This window comes from Vespula vulgaris, chromosome 4, assembly GCF_905475345.1.
Source record: "Vespula vulgaris chromosome 4, iyVesVulg1.1, whole genome shotgun sequence".
Classification (NCBI taxonomy): Eukaryota; Metazoa; Arthropoda; class Insecta; order Hymenoptera; family Vespidae; genus Vespula; species Vespula vulgaris.
The window spans coordinates 5,664,946-5,687,200 of NC_066589.1; the positions used below are offsets into that span (position 1 = coordinate 5,664,946).

At 29.7% G+C, this 22,255-nt stretch overlaps 5 protein-coding genes and 1 long non-coding RNA gene across 14 annotated transcripts; 3 read left to right on the plus strand and 3 right to left on the minus strand.

Annotated features, from left to right (window-relative positions):
• Window positions 1-246: 246 nt before the first annotated feature.
• Window positions 247-2,025, plus strand: LOC127063124 (probable RNA-binding protein 18). Its single transcript, XM_050992494.1, has 6 exons — window positions 247-423; window positions 560-644; window positions 757-854; window positions 1,025-1,238; window positions 1,320-1,396; window positions 1,460-2,025. Exons 2-6 carry the CDS (start codon window positions 639-641, stop codon window positions 1,674-1,676), a joined length of 612 nt encoding a protein of 203 aa, XP_050848451.1. The 5' UTR covers window positions 247-423; window positions 560-638; the 3' UTR covers window positions 1,677-2,025.
• A 37-nt stretch (window positions 2,026-2,062) lies between these two features.
• Window positions 2,063-2,823, minus strand: LOC127063126 (probable 28S ribosomal protein S25, mitochondrial). The gene is made up of 3 exons (XM_050992499.1): window positions 2,681-2,823; window positions 2,495-2,601; window positions 2,063-2,364 (listed from the first exon to the last, which is right to left on the minus strand). Exons 1-3 carry the CDS (start codon window positions 2,815-2,817, stop codon window positions 2,105-2,107), a joined length of 504 nt encoding a protein of 167 aa, XP_050848456.1. The 5' UTR covers window positions 2,818-2,823; the 3' UTR covers window positions 2,063-2,104.
• A 70-nt stretch (window positions 2,824-2,893) lies between these two features.
• LOC127063098 (alanine--tRNA ligase, cytoplasmic) lies at window positions 2,894-8,108 on the plus strand. 2 transcript variants are annotated; one of them, XM_050992415.1, is made up of 15 exons: window positions 2,894-3,032; window positions 3,332-3,519; window positions 3,611-3,799; window positions 3,861-4,006; window positions 4,101-4,292; window positions 4,371-4,661; window positions 4,737-4,846; window positions 4,916-5,190; window positions 5,269-5,592; window positions 5,686-5,944; window positions 6,024-6,276; window positions 6,350-6,614; window positions 6,690-6,974; window positions 7,051-7,249; window positions 7,331-8,108. In XM_050992415.1, exons 2-15 carry the CDS (start codon window positions 3,376-3,378, stop codon window positions 8,002-8,004), a joined length of 3,606 nt encoding a protein of 1,201 aa, XP_050848372.1. In that variant the 5' UTR covers window positions 2,894-3,032; window positions 3,332-3,375; the 3' UTR covers window positions 8,005-8,108. The 2 variants fall into 2 exon arrangements, with proteins under 2 accessions (XP_050848372.1, XP_050848371.1); XM_050992414.1 differs by lacking the exon at window positions 2,894-3,032 and adding an exon at window positions 3,045-3,190.
• LOC127063113 (mitochondrial ribosome-associated GTPase 2) lies at window positions 7,593-11,362 on the minus strand. 2 transcript variants are annotated; one of them, XM_050992470.1, is made up of 9 exons: window positions 11,107-11,362; window positions 10,788-11,027; window positions 9,811-10,665; window positions 9,468-9,704; window positions 9,275-9,394; window positions 8,863-9,201; window positions 8,625-8,763; window positions 8,332-8,564; window positions 7,593-8,244 (listed from the first exon to the last, which is right to left on the minus strand). In XM_050992470.1, the coding sequence occupies exons 4-9, from the start codon at window positions 9,702-9,704 to the stop codon at window positions 8,104-8,106; spliced, it is 1,209 nt and encodes a 402-aa protein (XP_050848427.1). In that variant the 5' UTR covers window positions 9,811-10,665; window positions 10,788-11,027; window positions 11,107-11,362; the 3' UTR covers window positions 7,593-8,103. The 2 variants fall into 2 exon arrangements, with proteins under 2 accessions (XP_050848427.1, XP_050848428.1); XM_050992471.1 differs by lacking the exon at window positions 10,788-11,027 and having other exon boundaries at window positions 9,811-10,023.
• Window positions 11,363-12,901: 1,539 nt separating this feature from the next.
• Window positions 12,902-20,472, plus strand: LOC127063116 (plasmanylethanolamine desaturase). 7 transcript variants are annotated; one of them, XM_050992479.1, is made up of 5 exons: window positions 12,902-13,019; window positions 17,506-17,762; window positions 19,230-19,441; window positions 19,512-19,730; window positions 19,846-20,472. In XM_050992479.1, the coding sequence occupies exons 2-5, from the start codon at window positions 17,531-17,533 to the stop codon at window positions 20,104-20,106; spliced, it is 924 nt and encodes a 307-aa protein (XP_050848436.1). In that variant the 5' UTR covers window positions 12,902-13,019; window positions 17,506-17,530; the 3' UTR covers window positions 20,107-20,472. The 7 variants fall into 7 exon arrangements, with proteins under 7 accessions (XP_050848436.1, XP_050848435.1, XP_050848432.1 ...); XM_050992478.1 differs by having other exon boundaries at window positions 12,912-13,019; window positions 17,135-17,762; XM_050992475.1 differs by lacking the exon at window positions 12,902-13,019 and adding an exon at window positions 13,032-15,919 and having other exon boundaries at window positions 17,135-17,762.
• Window positions 14,626-16,568, minus strand: LOC127063130 (uncharacterized). The gene is made up of 2 exons (XR_007781274.1): window positions 16,426-16,568; window positions 14,626-16,248 (listed from the first exon to the last, which is right to left on the minus strand). It is a non-coding gene; the product is annotated as an uncharacterized LOC127063130 (long non-coding RNA).
• Window positions 20,473-22,255: the final 1,783 nt, after the last annotated feature.

Consider the following 22,255-nt stretch of genomic DNA (forward strand, 5'->3'; position numbering starts at 1 on the left):
CTTCTAATTACAAATCTAAACGAAATAACAAGAAAATCGAGGAATCAATTCTAATATATAAAATTCGATAAGTTTCTTCGAAAGTAAGAGAGATAATGTATATGTCTATTTGTAATGTTTCTTTTTGAGGCAATAATCTGAGGATACTCCAGATGGCGCATCCTGTCTGTAATATTAACTTTCGACGCCGTGTATATGTATAGGACACATATACAAAGTCTTTACAAACATTGTTATTGAAATCAAATCTTATATTCTATATACAGATCAGTAGTGATTAGTCGTACACAATCGTATTGTTACATTCTCTTGCGCGATACCTTTGATATTCGTTTCGCGTATTATTCCTTAATATTATGTATTATGATAACAACGTTGGGAGATCTCAAAAAATGTCGTGCGTAATTGTAAAAGCTTCGTCAGGTAATAGAAAATATGGAATTATTTTAAAATACTCTTTTAAAATAGTTTTTCATAGAAGTGCACATTAACCTAATATGTTATGTCTATACGGGTTCGTATAAATAAGAGAAGATCTAATACTTCCTTTTATTTATAGATTTATATTGGAATCAATATAGACTAACTAGAGTTTCTTATTATTAATGTGATAAAGTTTATTTGTCTCTCCCGTTGGTATGGAGGTAAGTTTCTATAGATTTAATCAAATACATCCCACACATCTCCCTAAGCTAAAAAATATTATTTATTTTGATAATCATAAAATCGTTGGTTAATTTTGATTATGAATTATAGCCAGGTGCTAAAGTTCCTTTGCCATTAGAACCTATAAAATCAAATCAGGTAGAAGATAGAAGATTATGGGTGGGCAATCTAGATCTAAGGATTAATGAGTAAGTATTTGCATGATTATATATTTCATGGTTTTTATTTCTTCAAATGAGTCATTTATTTTCTCAATGTGTTAATATATTAATCAATTAAAAAATTAAATCATATTGAGCAATGACGCATTTGTAGTTTATAAAACTATCTGAAAAACTAACTGTTTATTTGTCAACTGGTACCAACTCCTGAAACTCGTCCAAAAACATGGAACAATCGAAAAGTTCGACCTGCTATTTCATCGGTCAGGTCCACAAGCTGGTCAACCAAGGGGATATGCATTTGTTACTTATAAAACAATAGAAGATGCTGAAGCAGCAAAAGATGCTTTACATAATCTAAAAGTAGGTGCTAAAAATATAGTAGTAAGATGGGCTCATAGCGTCACAGAGGTTAGTAAAATGTCACAGAGGATGCAAATATAATTTTATATTTTAATAAAAATGATATTTTTTATACTAATTTATTTTTAGCCTGACATAGAAAAACCAAAGCCAAAAATAGATATACCTGCCTTAGCAGGTGCAAAGAAAGAAGATAAAAAAATAAGGTAGGTTTTTCATTTTTATTATTATTTCTAATATAGATATTAATTTTAATATAATCCCTATAGTCGTGAGACTGCTATCCAGGCAATAGAAGCAAAACTCAAATTAATGAAAGAATCAGAAGAAGAATTTGAATTGAACAAACCTTTGGATGGATCTCCTATCATACATCTATATCAGAGAACAGAAAATCAAAAACCGTCCACATCTACACGCCATCACAATCGGGGAAATCATCACCACAATAATAAGCCATATAATCGTTATAAACCAAGAAGATAACTCAAGTTGTCTATCCACATTTTTCATAAACATTTTGAATGATAATTTGGAGAGAAATACAGTATGGAATCCTTTTCATGTCATTAATATCATTGATATTTATATCATTTATATTTATAAAAGCATAGTATTATAAAATTGCTGATTCTTCTCTTGCGTGTGTATGTGTGCGTGCGTAAATGATTCCTATATGGTGCAGCAAATGTAAAGCACCAAAAATGTAACTATTTTAATTCATAATATGATAATGCTTGATATGTATGTACATGATGTACGTGTATTTTCATAATATATTGTATCAACATCTTTTGATAATAAACAAAAACATGTAATGAACTTTAAGAAAGAATTTTAAGATTATTGTATTGAAATAATAAAACCTATCATTTATTTAGATATATCATTACATTTATATTTAATATCTACATTTATTTTTCTTTAAGAGCAATTTTTCCACGCATATGATAAGGGAGAGGTACTACACCAGGACATGGTACTTGTCCAGGAATTTCACATATGCAACTTTTTTTACAACCAACACCAAAGTTAGCAGGATTATCTTTTTTTTCTTTGGCTACTTCTTCTTCGATTAAAAGTTGTTCTGACTTACCAACCACTTTAATAAGATGTTGAAGAATACTTTCTTTTGGTTGACTATCTACATCTATTAACATTGTTTCTCCACTTTCTATTAAAGTATAATTATATAATAATATATTACTTTTGACAATATTTATAACCATAATATACTTAACACTGATATTAATACCATATTACAATATTATTATGTAGTTTAAATAATTTATAAAATTACATACCATAATAACATTTTATAAAAGGAGATGGTGTTTTATTTTTAAATGTAATAATTTGTACATCTGGATTTTTGTATTGTATTTGTGGTAAATACCAAAATATGAAATCTCTAAAGTATAAAATCAGTTTAAAAATATAATATTTTTAAAAACGATACTATGCTAACAAATATCTAACCTAAATTTTACCTGATTCCTGAGTGATGTTGCCCGCTAATATTATAATTAATGGATAATATTTGTATTTTATCCTTTAGAACTAATTTTCCTGCTTGTAAATATTTAAGCGTTCTTCGTATAGGTTCTTTACCTATCATAAACGGCATTTTGACCAAATTTAGTTAATTTTCTTATGTGTTAAAACGAGGAGAAATACAATCCATGCCTGTCGGTGAATTACTAATAGTTTAGTAAAACGTCGATCTACAACTGTTGGTGTTTATCCCTCTCTACTACCGTTATTATAGTGAATATTCTGTAAATACGGTGAAAAGATTTTTTCGAAATTTTTTTTCTCTTGGAGATTATCAGCAGTGAAGCGGTAAATTGTATACACGTGTTTTGATTTTTTACCTTTCTCCTCGCAGTACTTTTATTCGGTAACATTCATATGTGTCGGCTGCACGGTTTTTAACGTCTGTGTTTCGATTATCATCAATTATAAATAATTTGTAATTTTTATTTAAACACAAAACTACAGTATGTATCTTAAAAATATCTTGTTTTGATAATAATTTTGTTTTCTCATAGATGATAATGTTTTTTTTTAAATTTTGCTTAAACAGCTGATGTAATCTATTTCCATATGGTGTAAAATTTATAAATTAATACAAATTATAGATTAGTGTTACTACATTAGAGCCAGAAAAAGAGCAAAGATTAAAATGAGTGTGTCTATGACGTCTAAGGAAATTCGTCAATCTTACATTGACTTTTTCAAAAGTAAGGGACACGAATATGTTCATTCAAGTTCAACAATACCACATGATGATCCAACTTTACTCTTTACTAATGCTGGGATGAATCAAGTATAGTATTATTTCTTTTCTCTAAAATATAATTTATATATAATTGTTACACTATATATTGTTTATAATTTTTATATATGATTTATTTTAGTTCAAACCAATATTTCTTGGTACAGTAGATCCTAACAGTGATATGGCAAAATGGGTGAGAGTCGTTAATACTCAAAAATGTATAAGAGCTGGAGGTAAACATAATGATTTAGACGATGTTGGTAAAGATGTATATCATCATACTTTTTTTGAGATGATGGGTAACTGGTCCTTTGGTGATTATTTTAAGGTATGCTTATATGTTAATTATTCTCATAAAACTACTTTTAATAAAATAAAATTTTTTTTAGAAAGAAATTTGTATGTGGGCTTGGGAATTCTTAACAGTCAATTTAAAATTATCACCTGATAGATTATACATTACATATTTTGGAGGGGATGAAAAATCTGGGTTGAATCCTGATAATGAATGTAAAGATATATGGCTTTCTCTTGGGTAATTAAAAATACAATATCAGAATAATATTTACTATATGATTAAGACATTTAAGTATATTTGTCCAAGTGTAATTAACTTTATTTTTTTGTAGGGTATCAGCTTCACATGTTTTACCAGGTAGCATGAAGGATAATTTTTGGGAAATGGGAGAAACTGGTCCTTGTGGACCATGCAGTGAAATACATTATGATAGAATTGGTGGTAGGGAAGCTGCTCATTTAGTAAATATGGATGATCCAAATGTTTTAGAAATCTGGAATCTTGTCTTTATTCAATATAATAGGTAATATAAAAATAAAAACATGCATGTATATTTTCAATTACATTAAATGATAAAAATTGAATTACATATATATTGCAGGGAATTAGATGGCATTTTAAAAACATTACCAAAAAAGCATATTGATTGTGGTTTAGGATTGGAACGTTTGGTGTCAGTTATTCAAAATAAACAAGCAAATTATGATACTGACTTATTTATGCCTCTCTTTGAAGCAATTCAAAAAGGTACTGGGGCACCACCTTATCAAGGAAGAGTAGGGGATGCAGATAAGGATGGAATTGATATGGCATACAGAGTATTGGCAGATCATGCAAGGACAATAACTATTGCTCTTGCAGATGGAGGGATGCCTGATAATACTGGAAGAGGGTAAATCATATAATATAATATAAATATTTAATTTATATTTTTCATGCTCTTTTAATAATTATTTTTTTATTAAAGTTATGTTCTAAGAAGAATTCTGCGACGTGCTGTACGTTATGCCACTGAGAAATTAAATGCAAAACCTGGTTTTTTTGCATCTTTGATAAATGTAGTAGTAGAATTACTTGGTAAATATCGATTTTAGAAGATTTTTTATTTTTCCGAACGTTATTTCATTCCATCATTTATTTGTCTAGGTGATGTATTCCCAGAAGTTAAAAAAGATCCTCAAAGTATAATTGATACAATTAATGAAGAAGAAACACAATTCTTAAAAACATTATCACGTGGACGAAATTTATTAAATCGAACCATAGCAAAACTTGAATCTTCTAAGGTTGTTCCAGGTGATGTTGCATGGCGTTTATATGACACATATGGTTTTCCAGTTGATTTAACACAACTCATGACTGAAGAGAAAGGTTTGAAAGTTGATATGATTGCTTATGAAGAAGCAAAGAAACAAGCACAGGTATTAAAATGGCTATAATATTTTATAATATTTTTTATTTCATAATAACAATTATTATTATTGTATTATCTATTTTAGCTTATCTCTCAAAATAAAGTTGGAGGGGTAGATGATCAAATTAATTTGGATATTCATGCAATCACAGAATTGCAAAATTCAGGAATACCAGTCACTAATGATTTATCAAAATATAATTACAATATAAAAAATAATAATCCATATGATGAATATTCGTTTGAGTCGTGCACTAGTACTGTCATTGCTCTAAGACACGCAAAAACTTTCGTTGAAAAAGTACATTCTGGACAGGAAGTAGGAATATTGTTAGATAAAACGAATTTTTATGCAGAACAAGGTGGACAAATATATGATGAAGGATTTTTAGTAAAAGTTGATGATGAAGTAAATATATATTATTTTAGAGTATCAAACGATTTAAAATATTTTATATAATAAGATGTATTATAAAACTATTCTAATTATTATTTTACATAGGAAACTGAAATACGGATTACGAATGTGCAAGTTAGAGGTGGCTATGTACTACATATTGGTACAGTTGGAGAAGGAGTGCTGAAGAAGGGTGATAAGGTTTATTTAAATATTGATACTACTCGTAGACGTCTAATAATGAGTAATCATACAGCAACTCATGTTCTTAACTATGCACTTCGGCAAGTTTTGGGTTTAGAAGCCGATCAAAAAGGATCGTTAGTTGCACCTGACAGATTACGTTTTGACTTCACTAACAAAGGTTTTTGAAGAGTACTATCTTTTATTAAAATAGGTTTAGTATTTTTAGAGTAGATTTAGAATATATTTTTACATTATAGGAGCTATGACTACAGATCAAGTAAAAAAAACAGAAGAAATTACGAATGATATGGTACAACAAAATAAAAATATTTATGCTAAAGAAAGCAATCTGGCGTTAGCTAAAACTATTAAAGGATTACGTGCTATGTTTGAAGAAACCTATCCTGATCCTGTTAGAATAGTCAGTGTAGGTATACCAATAGAAGAATTGGAAAAAGATCCTTTGAGTGATGCTGCATTGAAGACCAGTGTAGAATTTTGTGGTGGAACGTAAGAGTATATCTTTTTATTAAACGTCGTATTCAACGAAAATATAAATTTTTTAATCATTTTTATATTACAGACATTTACATAACACAGGACATATAGGTGATTTTGTCATAGCAAGTGAAGAAGCTATTGCTAAAGGTATAAGACGTATAGTTGCTTTAACTGGACCTGAAGCAAAAAAAGCACTTAAGAAATCAGCTTTGTTAGAAGATAAATTAAACCAGTTAAAAAATACTATCAATGCTGATAAAAGTGGTACAAATTCTAAAGAGTATGTTAAACAGATAATAGAACTAAATGAAGATGTATCTCATGCTATAATTTCTAGTTGGAAGAAGGTATATTTAATCATATAACTTTATAATTCATTTTCATAAATTTTCAATTATTTATGTTTTGTGCTTTGAATATAGGATAAAATACGTGCTATGCTAAAAGAATTAAAAAAATCGCTCGATGATAAAGAAAGATTAGCTAAAACTGCCGTCGCTACTGCGGTAGTTGAAACTGTTCAAAAGATGATTCAATCGAATATTGGCTGTGCTGTATTTGTAGAAGTATTGAAAGCATTTAGCAATACAAAAGCTTTAGATTCTGCATTGAAAAAGATTAAAAGTTTATCACCAGACACTAGTGCATTATTGATAAGTGTTGATCAAGATGCCAAAAAAATCTTTGTTCTTAGTGCTGTCCCTAAAGTAAGAAAAAAAAAAAATAACGACGTATAGTGTAATCCAAAAACCTATATCAAATTAATTATTACAATAATTTCAGACAGCTATTAATAAAGGTTTAAAGGCTAATGAATGGATTCAAGAGATAGCTCCTTTTATGGGAGGTAAAGGTGGTGGAAAAGCTGAATCTGCTCAAGCTTCAGGCTCAAATATTTCTTCTTTGAATAAAATAATACAAAAAGCTAAAGAATTTGCCAATTTAAAACTTGGGATTATAAATGAAAAATCAACTATTCAAGGTATTTAATTAAATGTTCAAAATTATTTATAAATTTTTTAAAGGAAATTATTTAACAAAATAATATTTTATAATTTTTTAGATCTTCCTTCTAATTTAACTATTGGAAACGTAACAAATACGAATTCTATAAATGTGAAAATATTTCCAAAATTAATAATTTTCGGAAATAAAAATAGTATTAGAAGCTACAAAGCTCAAATTGTAGCTCAATATAGTAATCAAAATCTTGTAATAAAATATATTGAAGATGATAAGAATTCTACAACAGATATGATTTTAGAAATTGGTGATATTAAAATTTGTAATAGTAGTGCCATTGCTTATTATTTATCAGATACTAATTTAAAATGTGAAAATGATTTATTTGCTTTTTGTGAAGTACTACAGTGGATAAGTTACACGGATAATCATCTTTTACCAGCAGTTACAGGTTGGATTTTATCGTCTTCTCGAATAACATTACCAAAAAATATTAAATTAGATGGGAAAACTTCAAAAGAAGATGCATTGAATTCATTAAAGAAATTAAATAATATATTACTTAGAAAAACATATTTCGTTAATGAAAGAATTTCTCTCGCGGATATTATGATATTCAGTACTCTGTTACCATTGTACGAACACGTTTTAACTTCGGAAGTAAGAAAACAATATACGAATTTAAATAGATGGTTTTCTACAATGCTTAATCAATCAGAAGTGAAAGCTGTAGTAAAAGATTTTCATTTCTGTACAGAAACACTGAAAGTTTAAAGATATGATAAAAGAGTGAATTATTCTCATTTTTATGAATATTTTTACAATTATGTATTAATAAACATATGTTAAGTTATATAAAGATTTCATTTATATTCATTGATTTGTCGTTTTTTCTTTTAGTTCATCATACAATATCCTAATTTCTTTCAACAAAGTAGATATATTAATACCTACTTTTGCAGATATAGGTATAATAGGCATATCAATCTTCTCTTTTAACAATCGTAGATTTTCCTATAAAAATATCTTTGAGTAATATGTTCTTTTTTCAACTCAATTTAAACGGTCAAAAATTTAATGATCATTATATCATTTTCTTACCTTAGCTTCAGGCAAATCCATCTTATTAGCAATAACAATAAAAGATCTATTATTTAAATTTTTGTTGAATTGATTAATTTCATATCTTAATATTTCTAATGCTTGCCAAGGTTCATCAAGAGAAAGATCTATAACAAATAATAGAATAGCACAACGTTCTGCATGTTTAAGAAATGTTATTCCAAGACCTTTATTCTTATGAGAATCAGCTATAAGTCCAGGTAAATCTGCCACTAAAATAATCAAAGCAAGATTAATTAATCATTAAGAGAGAGAAATAGAATTAATATTACCTGTAACTTGTTCATAATCATCATATGGTATTATACCCACATGAGGTTTCAAAGTTGTAAATGGATAAGATGCTACTTTTGGTCTAGCTCTAGATATAGCTCTTAAAAGTGTACTTTTACCAGCATTTGGAAGACCAATCTATCAAATAACATTTATGTGAAAAAAGAAACATCTATTTATGTCCTCTTTATTTAAAATTAATAGACTTAACAATCTTGTCTTATACAAAACACTTACAAGTCCAACATGAGCCATACTTCTTACTTCCAATACATATTGCAAATCTTCACCATCTGCTCCATATTCACAAATTTTTGGAGATTGCTGAGTATCAGAAGTAAAAAAAGTATTTCCATGACCACCTGCACCTCCTCGTGCAGCAATAAACATTGAATTATCCTGATCCAAATCAGCTAATATTGTTCCTTTAATGTTACGTATTATAGTTCCAACAGGAACTGGTATAATGTTATGACTAGCATTTTTACCATAACAATTTTTACAAGAACCATCTTCTCCATCTTCTGCTTTTAAGACACTTTTTATATGTTTAAGATCTTTAACATTACTTGAAACCTGTTCAAGTAAATAAAACGTATATTTTGTACTAAATTAATTTATCCCCCTTTTTTTTTTTTAATCAGTTTACCTGAAAAATCACATGCCCACCATGTCCACCATCTCCTCCATCAGGTCCTGCATGGTCATTTTTCCATAATTGCAGAAACGATATATTTCCATCACCACCCTTTCCACCCATGACTCTTATCTATGTAAATAATATGTTGTAATAAAATCAATATTAAACAAATTATAAAAATTGATAACTTCAGCTAGCTTGCCTGTTTTAAATCCACAAAATATTGTGTTGCATTGCCTGATGTTTTAGGCTTTTTACTACGCGTAGCATTTGCATGATAACTATCATCACAATGATAAGTATTTGTATAAAATGGTTGATATATTCTTTTATCTATCAGTTTGTGTATTTTTATATTTCCAACTACATTATTTGATATTAGATGAAATTTTGGAGTCACATGGATAGAAATATTTTTCAGATTATAAAAGCAATGCATCTAAATATAAATAAAGATATTTTTATCTCGTTTTTTTTTTTATTTTTATTATAAAAATGAATCATCATATCAGTAGAAAATTTTTGTATTTACATAAGATCAATACCTTTAAATGCACTGAATTTATTTTATCTCACTATTACAATATTAAGGTTTTTCTCTAAAATATTGGGAATTAAATTTTGATGCATTTGAATAACTCTTTGTCTATATAGAGGCACTATGTAAGATTTGTAAGTTATTCTATAAGTTTTTGTGATTTTCTCTTTGGATGGAGATATATAGGACCCAATAAAATTAATTTCATCCACAATACAACCTGCATGATTATATAAAGTAGTATAAAATTTTAATGGATTAAAATCTTCTGTGACACAAATAGTTATATCAAAGGTAAATGCTGGTGGATATATGCACCAAATTTTTAAATTCGATAATTTGTTTGATATATGAAATACATCTTTTCTTAAAAAATTATCTATATCGCATGTAACAATATCAATTTTATTTTTTGGGGATATATTTTGATAATTAGGTGGCTCTGACCTTTTGAAAAAATGAGTTAATGCATTAGTAGTATGAAATTGTTTTTGTAGACTACGATATCCTGTAACTACATAGATTGGAAAATACGACCACAGAAATGGATCTATCTTAGTTAATATAAAATTTCCATGTGCTGCCATTTCTGTAACTTTCCATGAATCATTCCAATTTCTTTTAGGCTCATCCATAGGTGTTCCACCTTGACCATTACAAAGAGTTATCAATACCTCTACATTAGGATTATTTAACTTTTCAATTTCTATAAAAAATTGTTTTAATAACTCTCTGTTTTTTTCTATTCTCATTTTACCACCAACATGAGGGAAATTAAAAATAATTTTATCAAAGGATTCCTTTTTCAAAATAGGATTTTCCATTAATTTAGTTGCATCTATCCCCAGCAATACACAGATGCCTGAAAAGAAAATCATAGCATTTCATCATTTTTTTCAAGGAATTTAAATCTGTACACTTACATATCATAAATTTTATACCATAAAACATATTATGTATATTATATACTATTTGTTCACTAACCATGTCTTTTAAGATATTCTATGTTTTTCTTTCCAGCTTCGTGAGATATATCGGATTCATAGCACGTAGCTATTAAGTTTATTTTAAGGTTAAGTTGACATAACGCTACGGAAAATGAAAAATTTCCTTCTCCTACAAGTAGCACCGACTCATTTTCAACGAAAATCGATGGTTTCATTTTATTAAGTACTTAAAATTATATTGAATTATAATGAATACATTTTCTCTTCTCCAATACGTCTATTGCATATGAATAAGATTCGATTATAACGTTATTCGGATTTAAAAATTTAACAATAGAAATATCGCAAATACTAACCTTCTATATACAATAAAATTAATTATAAATGAAAATCCACATTTGTTTCGAAATATCCAAAAATATGGTTATATTTATAAAGTATCACGTAACCTTATTTTAGATATAAACAAACACTACGTAAGAAATGTTGACACTCGTAATTATGAAACAAAACTGTTTCTTAATTTTAATAAATTTTGTAATATTTACTTCAGTTAAACAACTCTAATAGTTTAAGAAAAATTGATTTCTAAGAGAAATCTATGAAGAGATAAATCACTCTCGATTATTATACTCGATATTAGAACACCTTCGATTTAAATCGATATTTCAATTAATCGAAAAATAAAAATTTCAAATACGAAATGGACATTCATATGCAATAGAATATAATTTATTTTCCATTAAACTTTCATTATTATTAATTAATGTGGCATATATTTTATATAATACTTAAATTATAATTTGAATTATAATTTTTATTAAAAATCAAACCGAATATTTAAATTATTGATATATAAAAGAAAATACTAGTTGGAATATGCAGTAAAATAAAAAAATTTTTATCAAATAACCTCTGACTTTTCATGGATAAATTCTTTTCTATGGAATTTACACAACTCATCAACATCTTTAACACTTTTCTTATTATGATTACAGATTGTCTGCTTACTGCTGCGATATTCTCTTTATAACAGGTTCTGACTTAATATACTTTTTATATTCTGATTTAATATATTTTTTATATTATTATTTTTTAAATCAATAATTAATTTCATTAATAAAATATCTATAAGAAGAATGAAATGAAAATGACTAGATAAAATTACATTATTTTGACACGTTTTAATATGAACGATTCCTATCTAATAATTTTATTTTGAAACATTTGAAATTTCTTAATAAATGTAAGAAATAGTTGTAGTAATTACCAAGTATAGATAATTACCATATATCATGCAAAATATGAATGAAACTATTTTTAGTAAGTACTCCACTTGGAGTACAAATTTAGAATCACGTGAGTGCATGCTTTCGCTTTTACGGGCGATGCATTCGTAATGCGGCACTTGGAATTATCGAGGATCTCCAAGGTGTTTGCTAGATAAAATGTGAAAAACGCTTCTTTTTCCCATAAAGATATATACGCTTATCACTTTACTATACCGATCCAGATCAAAAATCATCTGTTTACATATTTCAAGAAAATCTCTGTTATATTATTCCTCGTACGTAAGTATTAACTAGATTACACACAATCTTAACCGAGACGAGTTAACCCGTCATTTCAGTTCACAGATTATTTTCTGTATTTGTTTCTTCTATACCATTATATTTACCAACTATTTATTCCGCGACTTTTCAGAAATGACACGTGTTTATCTTAGAAATGCAAGTTATAACGTCATAGCGATAAGGACACATTGGTTTCGTATCAAAATTAGTATAACATTGTACTTTCATAACATTAGTTCATGCTTTAAAATGTCATTTTACATAACTATGTCAAAATATAATTATCGATATTATCTTCGTGACGATCGCGATGGTGTTAATAAACGAAAATGAAAGAATTCGCATATCTACGTTCAAATACGCGTTTTTTTACGGCTTGATCTCTTTCTGTATAGATATATGAATAAGTAAAATGAATATAATATGAATATAAATTAAGACCGATATCCAAACACGTCTTCTATATACACGAATTATTAACTAATGATTTCGTTATCACTCATTCATTATACATAAGCACATATTTATAAATGTAGACTATTCGTATATATTTAGTACTTTCTTATAATATGCTGATAGAAAACGTATCTAGTCAATTTAGTTATAAACGTGCAAGCCTCAAGTATCGACTTTTGCTGCTTAGAGACAGAACTAGTTTATTATTCCTTTGAAGAATTAAGTCGACATCGATAAAGGTGAGTTTCCTTGCGTACAGGATGTCAAAGGTCACCTCTCTTTCTAACCGTATATACATATTTGTTGACTAATATCTCTCTGTGTACATACATAACGAACGTGTAATAAAGGTGAATACATATAAACAATTTTCGGAGTAGAGAGATATATATAACTAAAATATTTACGATACAATTAATTCTTAAGTTTTCAATTTTGTTCTTTGTCTAGTAAAATGTTAATATAAAAGAGAGTTCGTTTTCCTGTAAGGTCGCCGAACGTAAGACGATGTGTACCTTCTAACATAGATGGAGAGTTAAAAGTTAGGGTTGGTCGCATGGTCGATCGTATATTAAATAAAGTATGAGCATTCTGTGAAGCAGCAAGTGTCCTAGACGAAACGACCATCGGGTCATGTGATGCTTTTCACGCTGTAGTCCGATACGCGTGGACGGGTGATGAATTATGTAGCTTCTTCGGCTTTCCTTTGCGGTGAAACTTGAAGGCCATTTGGAGGGTAATACGTAAAGAAAGACAATTCTATAATATAAATGCGAAGAATCGTATCGTAACCTTCATAACCAAACGAACGAATAGAAAAACTTATAGATTTTCAATATCTCAGATCAACCAAATATATAGTCTTATAATATATTTAAACTTTAATCAACGTAACATAATTTTTCATATATATCACTAACATTTTATCTACATATCTCTAAGAACGAAATATAAATGTTATTTCTAGATAACGATGAGGCATTGACTTATATTTACATTTTTACGAAAGATCGTGTTTATATATAATTACAATATTAACGAAATAGCTTGTACAATTAAAGATATACAGGAAGTAAATACATTTTGGAACGTTTCTCGACTTAAAACATTGAAAGACAAAGAAACATACATCGAAAATTATTTAGAAATAGGAAGAACGATCGATAACGGCATGATCTGTAATCGGTCGGTGTTATATGTAATTGTTTCGAAGCAGTTCGATTGGAAGGAAAGAAGGAAAAAGAAGACCAAGACCGTGAGAACGTGTCACCCCAATGGGTGGCAGGATAGTGCGTCGCGCAGGAGCGTCGCAATCGGATAACTCCGGTCTCGTCCGTTGCGGAAACGAAAAAAGGCGAATTTTGCCGAAAGATACCGATCGTCGAGTAAACCGCGAACGACGAAAGTGGGGGGAGGGGAGGGGGAACAAAGAGTACAAGAGGCGCGCTCGTTCGAGTTTTAGGCCGCTCGAAAGTCTAACACGAAAGATGGGAGGTGCTTGAGGAGTAAGAGAAGCAGAAGAAACAGCAGCAACAGTAGCAGCCGCCGCAGCCGCCGCCGCCGCCGCTGCCGCTGCCGCCTCCACCTCCGCCTCCACCGTAGACAAGAACGAACGAAAGCGAAAGCAGCGCCTCCGTCTCCGTCGGCAGTGGCACGATCCTCGGCGTCGAAGCTTGCCGCGCTACTCTTCGACCTCTCGTCATCTTTACCGTCCCTCCCAAACCGCAATCGTGATCCTTTTTCTATTTAATCAGTCTCGCATTTGGTTTTTTGTTGTTCCAATTTTCTTCTTCCTTTCTCTTTTTTTCTCTCACTCTTTCCACTATTTTTATAAATATATATATATATATATATATATATATATATATATATATATATATTTCTCTTTTCTATCTATCTATCTATATATATATATATACACACACACACACAAGCACACACAAATATCGCTATCTTTATCTTTCCATCTATCTCTCCTTGTACACGCACGTACGTCCGTCCTTTTTCCTCTTTCTAATTCTCTTTCTATCTGGGAACCGCTTACGTCCTTCGCCCTTTTCGTCCGACGTTCGTCTTACAAATAGCACGCATCTAGGCGGCTCTTCTACTCCCGGACGCGTTCGCCGGCACCGTATTTCGCGACAGAAAAGTATATTACTCGACGCATGCCACCCCGTATGCGTACATGTGCATCGTGGAGCCGGCTTCGGGCACACTTGTCTCGAAGATACCAACGAAAGGAAGGATATTTGTTTTACTGTCACGACAAGTACGTCTATTTCTTCGAAGGATAACTCGTCGAACTGTTTTCCTCTACGAGAAGAAGTTCCTTCAAATTCAACGATAAGAATCGTCGCACTGTCACGGGTACGCCCTTCTTCATTCGAAGGAATCGCGTCATTATTCTCGTGTGCGTGTGTACTTGTGTATTTGTGTGTGAGAAAGAGACGAGCGCGCGTCAGTCACGTCACGCGAGTCTGCTGGTGCCGTCGTATAAGAATCAGTAACGCACGCGACGATCCAGCATTTTTAAATTGATTCTCAGTGCCGGTCTTTCTCAACCACCTGCTTTCCTCTCTATCTCTTTCTCTCTCTTTCTCTCTCTCTCTCTCTCTCTCTCTCTCCCCCTCCTTCTCTCTCTCTCTCTCTCTCTTTCTCTCACTTTGTGAACCTTCTGCTTTCTTCCATACAGATTTTCCAAAGAACGTTCGTTTGATTCATAAAATGAGTTCATTCAGTAAGACGATGGACATCAAAAGATGACATCACTATACTTAAAAGAATGTCTGTGCCTGTATCTCGACAGTCAATCCTTAGATCGTGCTCGTTATTTTAATAATACATCAATTTTCCTTTTTGACACTTCAACCTAAAAAAACAAAAATATCAAATAAGCTTGATGAACTCACATGATAGAGAATTTGTTCTTGTTGGCAGGGTCACAATGAATTGTCTTTTACCAACTCGTTGTATGTCTAATAAGAGAGAAAAGAGAAGAAAAAGAGAGAAAGAGAGAATAAGAGAATGAACAAGGTTAATGTCCGCAGAAATAAGAGATGATGCGATGCACTCGAGGATTCTTCCGAATTGCTTCGTTCGTTCGCTCGTTCCCGAAGGAACAAAGAGAAGAATCATCGAGGTAATAAAGGATATAGTATTCTTGTCGTCATTCTTAAAGCTCGTGCGAGCAAGAAATTAACCCACTTTCCGGCGGCACGTGCGCACTCTCAAATCCGGCACAGACGTTTTGGCGCCTCCGTTGCCTTGTCCGCTCGCTTAAATCTCTAACATGACGTGACATTGTAAAGAAACAAAAAAAATCAAAACGTCTATCCGATTATCGATGGATCTTGATCATTCGTTCAAAAAGGATATCTTGTATTTTTATAAACTTGCTTAATGGTCACAATCTTTCCTCTATTCTTCTTCTTTATAACGAATATCGTCTTGTTGAATCTTCTCTATGTCCTGAAACAACAAATGCTAACGTTAATTTTACATTCTATTTTTCTATCGACTTTTATACATTTATAAAAATGAATTATTATTATTATTATTATTATTATTATTATTATTATTATTATTATTATTAAACTACGCTCTATGTACTAAAAATACTACAATCGTGTCATCGTTTTGACATACCTAACACAATCTTCGTGATTTCTCTTATTTTCGCGTATTTAGAGTTACCTATAACCATGGTTTGTTACGTCCTAAAATCTATTCTTTCGTTGCTAATCGTAGAAAAATTTATTTATTACTTTGAACTATATAATTTTTCGTAGGATATTAATGAACAACAATCGTATTTAATGTCACTTTAAATTTAACCTGCTATACGTTAATTTTATATAATTTTTTCGAATCGGTAAACCGTGAAAGATAAGTGTTCGTTGTCAATGCAAACAAATATTTATCTTATCATATGACTTATATTACCTATTTTGTCATTACTTTCAGTCAAATATTTTTATAGTTGACATTTAAAATTTTTTATGCTTACATCAGAATTATTGCAAGATGTCAAATAAAATAAAAAAAAAAGAGAGAAAGTAATGAAAAAAAAAAGAAAAAAGGGACGAGAAAAACAACTACGCTATAAAACATATTCAATAGTTCAATAGTCGACGAATAAATTATTGATCGATTCGTATTTTACGTCATTTCGTTTTGGCTCTACGGACACGAGGAAATAAAGAATAGGTACCGGCAGTGCCTTTTACCATTCACAACCTATTACGCGTGCAAATTGTTATGTCTATAATGATATGTAAGAGATATCAAGGAAATAGGAAGGAAATTTAATGGAACATGTAATTGTGTCGTCTCTTACAACATGCGTATTTTTAAGGGAAAACATCATCGTCATCAGATGCGGTGTCAAAGGAGGAGTGTTCTAAACAAAGGATTACGAGAAGAAACGCAAAAGGAAGTAGTATGATCACGGCGATATGAGAAGAAGCGACGAATTACTTCGAAGTCGAAAATTTCGAATGATTCTAAGACGTTCAGGGTATTAAAAAAATTTTTAAATAGAAGAACGAATAAAGAAGAGCTACGAAATCAAATGCGTTTTTAAAGAAAATATACAAATTATCATCCTTATTCCTTTATTTCGCGTGTTATTGAGACACGACGAAATATCGCGATACCAAAGGACGTACGACGATTGGTGCATGACACGAGTAACTCCTGAGGACAAATTTCCTTTGTATTTTACAGCGAATCGTAAAGGTGTAGGCTAATTATGGATGACATAAAGGTGCCTAATTTAGGACAGGCTGCATCGGCTGCATGCTCAATGGCTACGAATTTCTTAGCGCCAGTAAAAACCGAACAGCAAATTTACGAAAATTCAATGCTCGAAGATGATCCCAATGCCAACTCGGTGGTACCCACTTCAAATGAAGATAGGATATTACCGAGATGGGGCCCTAGTCACAGAGGTGCACAAGAATTAGCGAATCTTTACAGTAGTGGTAAGTATTTTACGTTCCTTTGTTTCGTCTATTTCCTCGAACGCTGCAAATCATATGCTTGCCATGACTTCATCTCCATTAGCTCCATCATATACGAAGCTTATTTTCGTATTCTTCTCGCTTCTAATTTTTTCTGCTTATTCCGTTATTCTAGAAACATAAAAGATCTTTTTTAGTATAAAGAATTTCTATTCGCATAAAAGTATGTTTAATAACAGACATTCGTAATATTGCACGTAATTTAAAAAGTGTCCGCGTGTTATTTTATTATCAATCTTATTGTAATTTTTCATTCTTCTATTAAAATATCTCAAGTATTTAAAAGAAAGATAGAACCAAATTCATTAAAACGGAAGAAAATGAACTAACGAAATTGATACAATATTCTTATCATCGAGATTGTTGAAAGAATACTAAGCTTGATAAATTATAGGTTCTGTATTGCATCAAGGTTGCAGATAATGAAAGAAGACGAGATTCCTGTAATCTATATTTCTCGGATATATGCGTATAGCTATTCAAACTTGATTACTAATTAGACCTTTCTTTTTATTTCTTTATAATATACATTCAATATTCGATGATACACTTTTATATATAATTCCATGTGTTACGTATTAAAAATTAAAATGAAATGAATAAAATAAAAAATGTATAGAATATGATAATATAAAATATCCATCACATCAGAATTGATTACTTGCCAAAACTCGCCACTTATAAGTCACTTGTACCTTGAAATCTTCGCGAGCCAAAATAAAGAGCTGTCACGATATAAGCAACTTAATCACCGCATCACTACCGTGCTGAGATTGTTATGTAAAGATGTTACGATAACGAAGTAATTTCTATATTGCTCCATTTTACATCTGAGTTGCCGTAACACGTTACTAGCCGTAATTAACTATAAATTTATACTCGATATAATTTTCATATTAATATACTTTGCAAAAAAATTGATTAACAAATCGATTGAAAAATTGCTATTTTGTTTAGAAAGATAATAAACTATCTATTATTTTTAATAAATGTGAAACGATATAGTATATATATTAAAGATTAAATAATTAATACAGACATTACGAGTAATAATAAAATCGAACGATGTGATAGTATACGGTTGCGTCTTTTCAGGTAGTTTTCTATAATGAATTGATTACAATGCTCGATTAGGCATATTAAAAATCTATTATTTAGAAATATATCATTTCATTAATATGATCGATGTAATATGAACGTGTTGTTTTTAAAATACATTAAAATAATTCATAAATTTTGAAATTTTTAAATCAAATTGTCCAAATGGAATGTATCTTTGTTCATAATGTCTGGTTAATTTAATAAATTCGTAAATATTAATCAGATCGCGCGGTCGTTTTAGTCATTGTTCATAATGACCGGGCATTATAAATAATGATCTATTAGTTATTTGACCTATAATGTATATAAATGTTATATTTCTTACAGGAAAAAGAACGCAGGAATGTATATGCGTTGGTATTTGTATCACGCTGGTAGCAGTAAATTCGTTGTTCATCCTGATCAGATTAAAACTTGAAAATTTAAGTTCGATAATAGTAGCAGCATTATGCGGGATCATTACGGCGGATTTCGGATCTGGAGTAGTTCATTGGGCTGCTGATACATGGGGTTCTGTCGAACTTCCCATTCTGGGAAAGGTACGATTTTTAAAAATCATCAAAACATTTGCAATGTTACGATAATATAAATATGATAAATATTTTATAGAATTTTTTAAGGCCTTTTCGTGAACATCACATCGATCCAACCAGTATAATGAGACACGATTTTATTGAAACGAACGGTGACAATTGTATGGCCACCATACCATTCCTATCCAAATTAACATGGGACTTTCTTACTTTATCAGAGCCGGAAATCGAACAGAAATTTCTTTGGACATGTTATTGGTTTTTACTTGCAATTTTTGTAGCAATGACTAATCAGGTAATTTTTCTAATATTTTCTAAGCATGAAATTGTATGATATATATCTTTTATAAAAGACTTAATTTCGTGTAAAAAAAGTTACAAAGTTGGGACAAATAAAAGATATTTTACAGATTCATAAGTGGTCGCATACATATTTTGGACTTCCTCCTTGGGTAGTTTGGCTACAGGAGCATAGAATAATTTTACCGAGAAAACACCATCGTGTGCATCATGTTGCGCCGCACGAAACATATTTTTGCATTACTACTGGCTGGTTAAATTGGCCATTAGAGAAACTCCGATTTTGGTATATTTTAGAAATTATTATTGAAAAATTAACTGGTTGTAAGCCTAGAGCTGATGACCTAAAATGGGCACAGAAGAGATCTTGAGATTTAATGTGGTTTTTCTTAGCTCTGCATTTTAGTGGATATTCAAAAAATGTAATATAGCACCATATATTTGAGGGACTGAAATAACATCGAACTGGCTAGTAACAGAAATGGAAATTTATGCACGGACAATAGTAAAAGCTTGAGTGATACACATAAAAATGATATTAAATCTATATAGTTTTTTTATACTAGTACTATGAGGCCTTTGAAACAAAATAAAAAGTGTAGAGGGACTAGGAATAAATAGAATTATTTAAATATGCTTTTAAACTTTACACATTTATAATACGTACATGCAATAATATATGTACATATATAAGACAAATGTAATATTGTAACGTTATATATGTCATATAAAAACTTGATAATTGGCCTGTTGTATTGTATTACGAAATTTCTTGCATAGCACAATGATTTCACAAAGAGCACAAAGCTCATTGGATTTTGGTATAAAAAATTTACAATTAATTATATTATAAAATATTTTTAAGCAAACAGGAAAAGTAAAGTCGAAATTAAAAATAAAAAACTAATCTGTCTTATATTCTTAATGTGTTTTGTAAGCACATATGTCCAGTAAAGGAAGTAGAAAGAAATATATATACATACTATATATATATTATATATATAAGAAGCTTAAAGTATACGTACGTGTATATATAATTTTTACACACACATATGCACATTTACATAAATTATATATACATATATTTAAAGAACTGACTTGATTTCATATATACAATCATTCGCACAATTTATTTAAGAACAAATTTTAAGATAATAATAATTATTGTAAATACTGATTGTTTTAATAAGTTTTATATCAAACAAGCTTAATTTCTTTTTTAATAGCTTATAATGCAAATTTCCCTGAACCTTTAAAGATCTTTGACCCATCGAGGTGTATTAAAGTATATTATTTTTTTCTAAAGGTATAAATTGCTAAAAGCAGACATTGCCAACTCAGCAAATACTAGGCAACTTTGTTTAAATGTATATATTGTATAGTTTACTATTCTTATATACATAAAATACATCAAATTAATTTGGATGTATTAGATTTTGCATTAAATTTTGAGCTAATAATCATAATACTGTATTTATAATAATACAAGCAATTTCTTTTTACCTATAACTGTTGTGTTAACTATTTAATAAAATTGGCAATGTCATTTAAATGGCAATGATATAAAAAAGCAAGATATAATTAATATTTGTAAATGTATACTTAATTTGTGAAAAACTTGAAACATTTAAATGTGTGGTTACAAATTTAAAAAAAATAGTAATAGCATAGATTATTCTTTTTTAATATCACTCACACTGATAGCTCATAACGAAGGGTCAAAATACTGTAAAACCTTAAGGTGCTAAAAGTATAAGTACAAATTTAGGTTCAGGGACCAAAGGACCTATTGCTATATGCAATTATCTTATGAATGATTGGTTTGCTTTGAATAAAGTATACTGATATAGAAATAGATTTTTCAATGCAAGTAAATATTTTTAATATTTTCTTATGTGTAATTTATATTATTAATAAATTTAACTATAAATCAATATATTTCAGATCAAAGCAATGATCTCTCAATGTTTCAGTATACTTTATACAGAATCATGCCATGATATATGTTCCTTACCAGCAAGTCAGTTGTAAATGCCTCTTAAAAAAGACGGTATTCATTATTGTTATTGTTATTGTTATTGTTATAAGAAGAATATAAACTTTAAATGAATCTGTCAGATGAGAGCTTTTCAGCAGGCAATGCCTGGAGCTTTTCTCAATGCGTTTAATATTTATGTGCATCTAATTAAGTAAAGCAGAGCTTTATTTATCATAAGAGAACAAAAGACATATTTTTCATCTTTTAATGCCATTTCATAATAATGCCTAAGAATATATTTAATTTATCATAAATTATGAAAGAATTCAAATCAAACGGATGGAAAATAATGTGAACAATTATATTTGCAATGCTGTGTTATAATACAATAATTTTCAGATTCAAACTGAAAAATAATATATATAAGATACTTTATATAACAAGTCTATATTTATGAATAGAATACTGTTTTTCCAGCAGTGTGATTCAAATTCTATAATAAGTCTTAAAATAAGCAAATTTTTATAATATAATTATCTTTT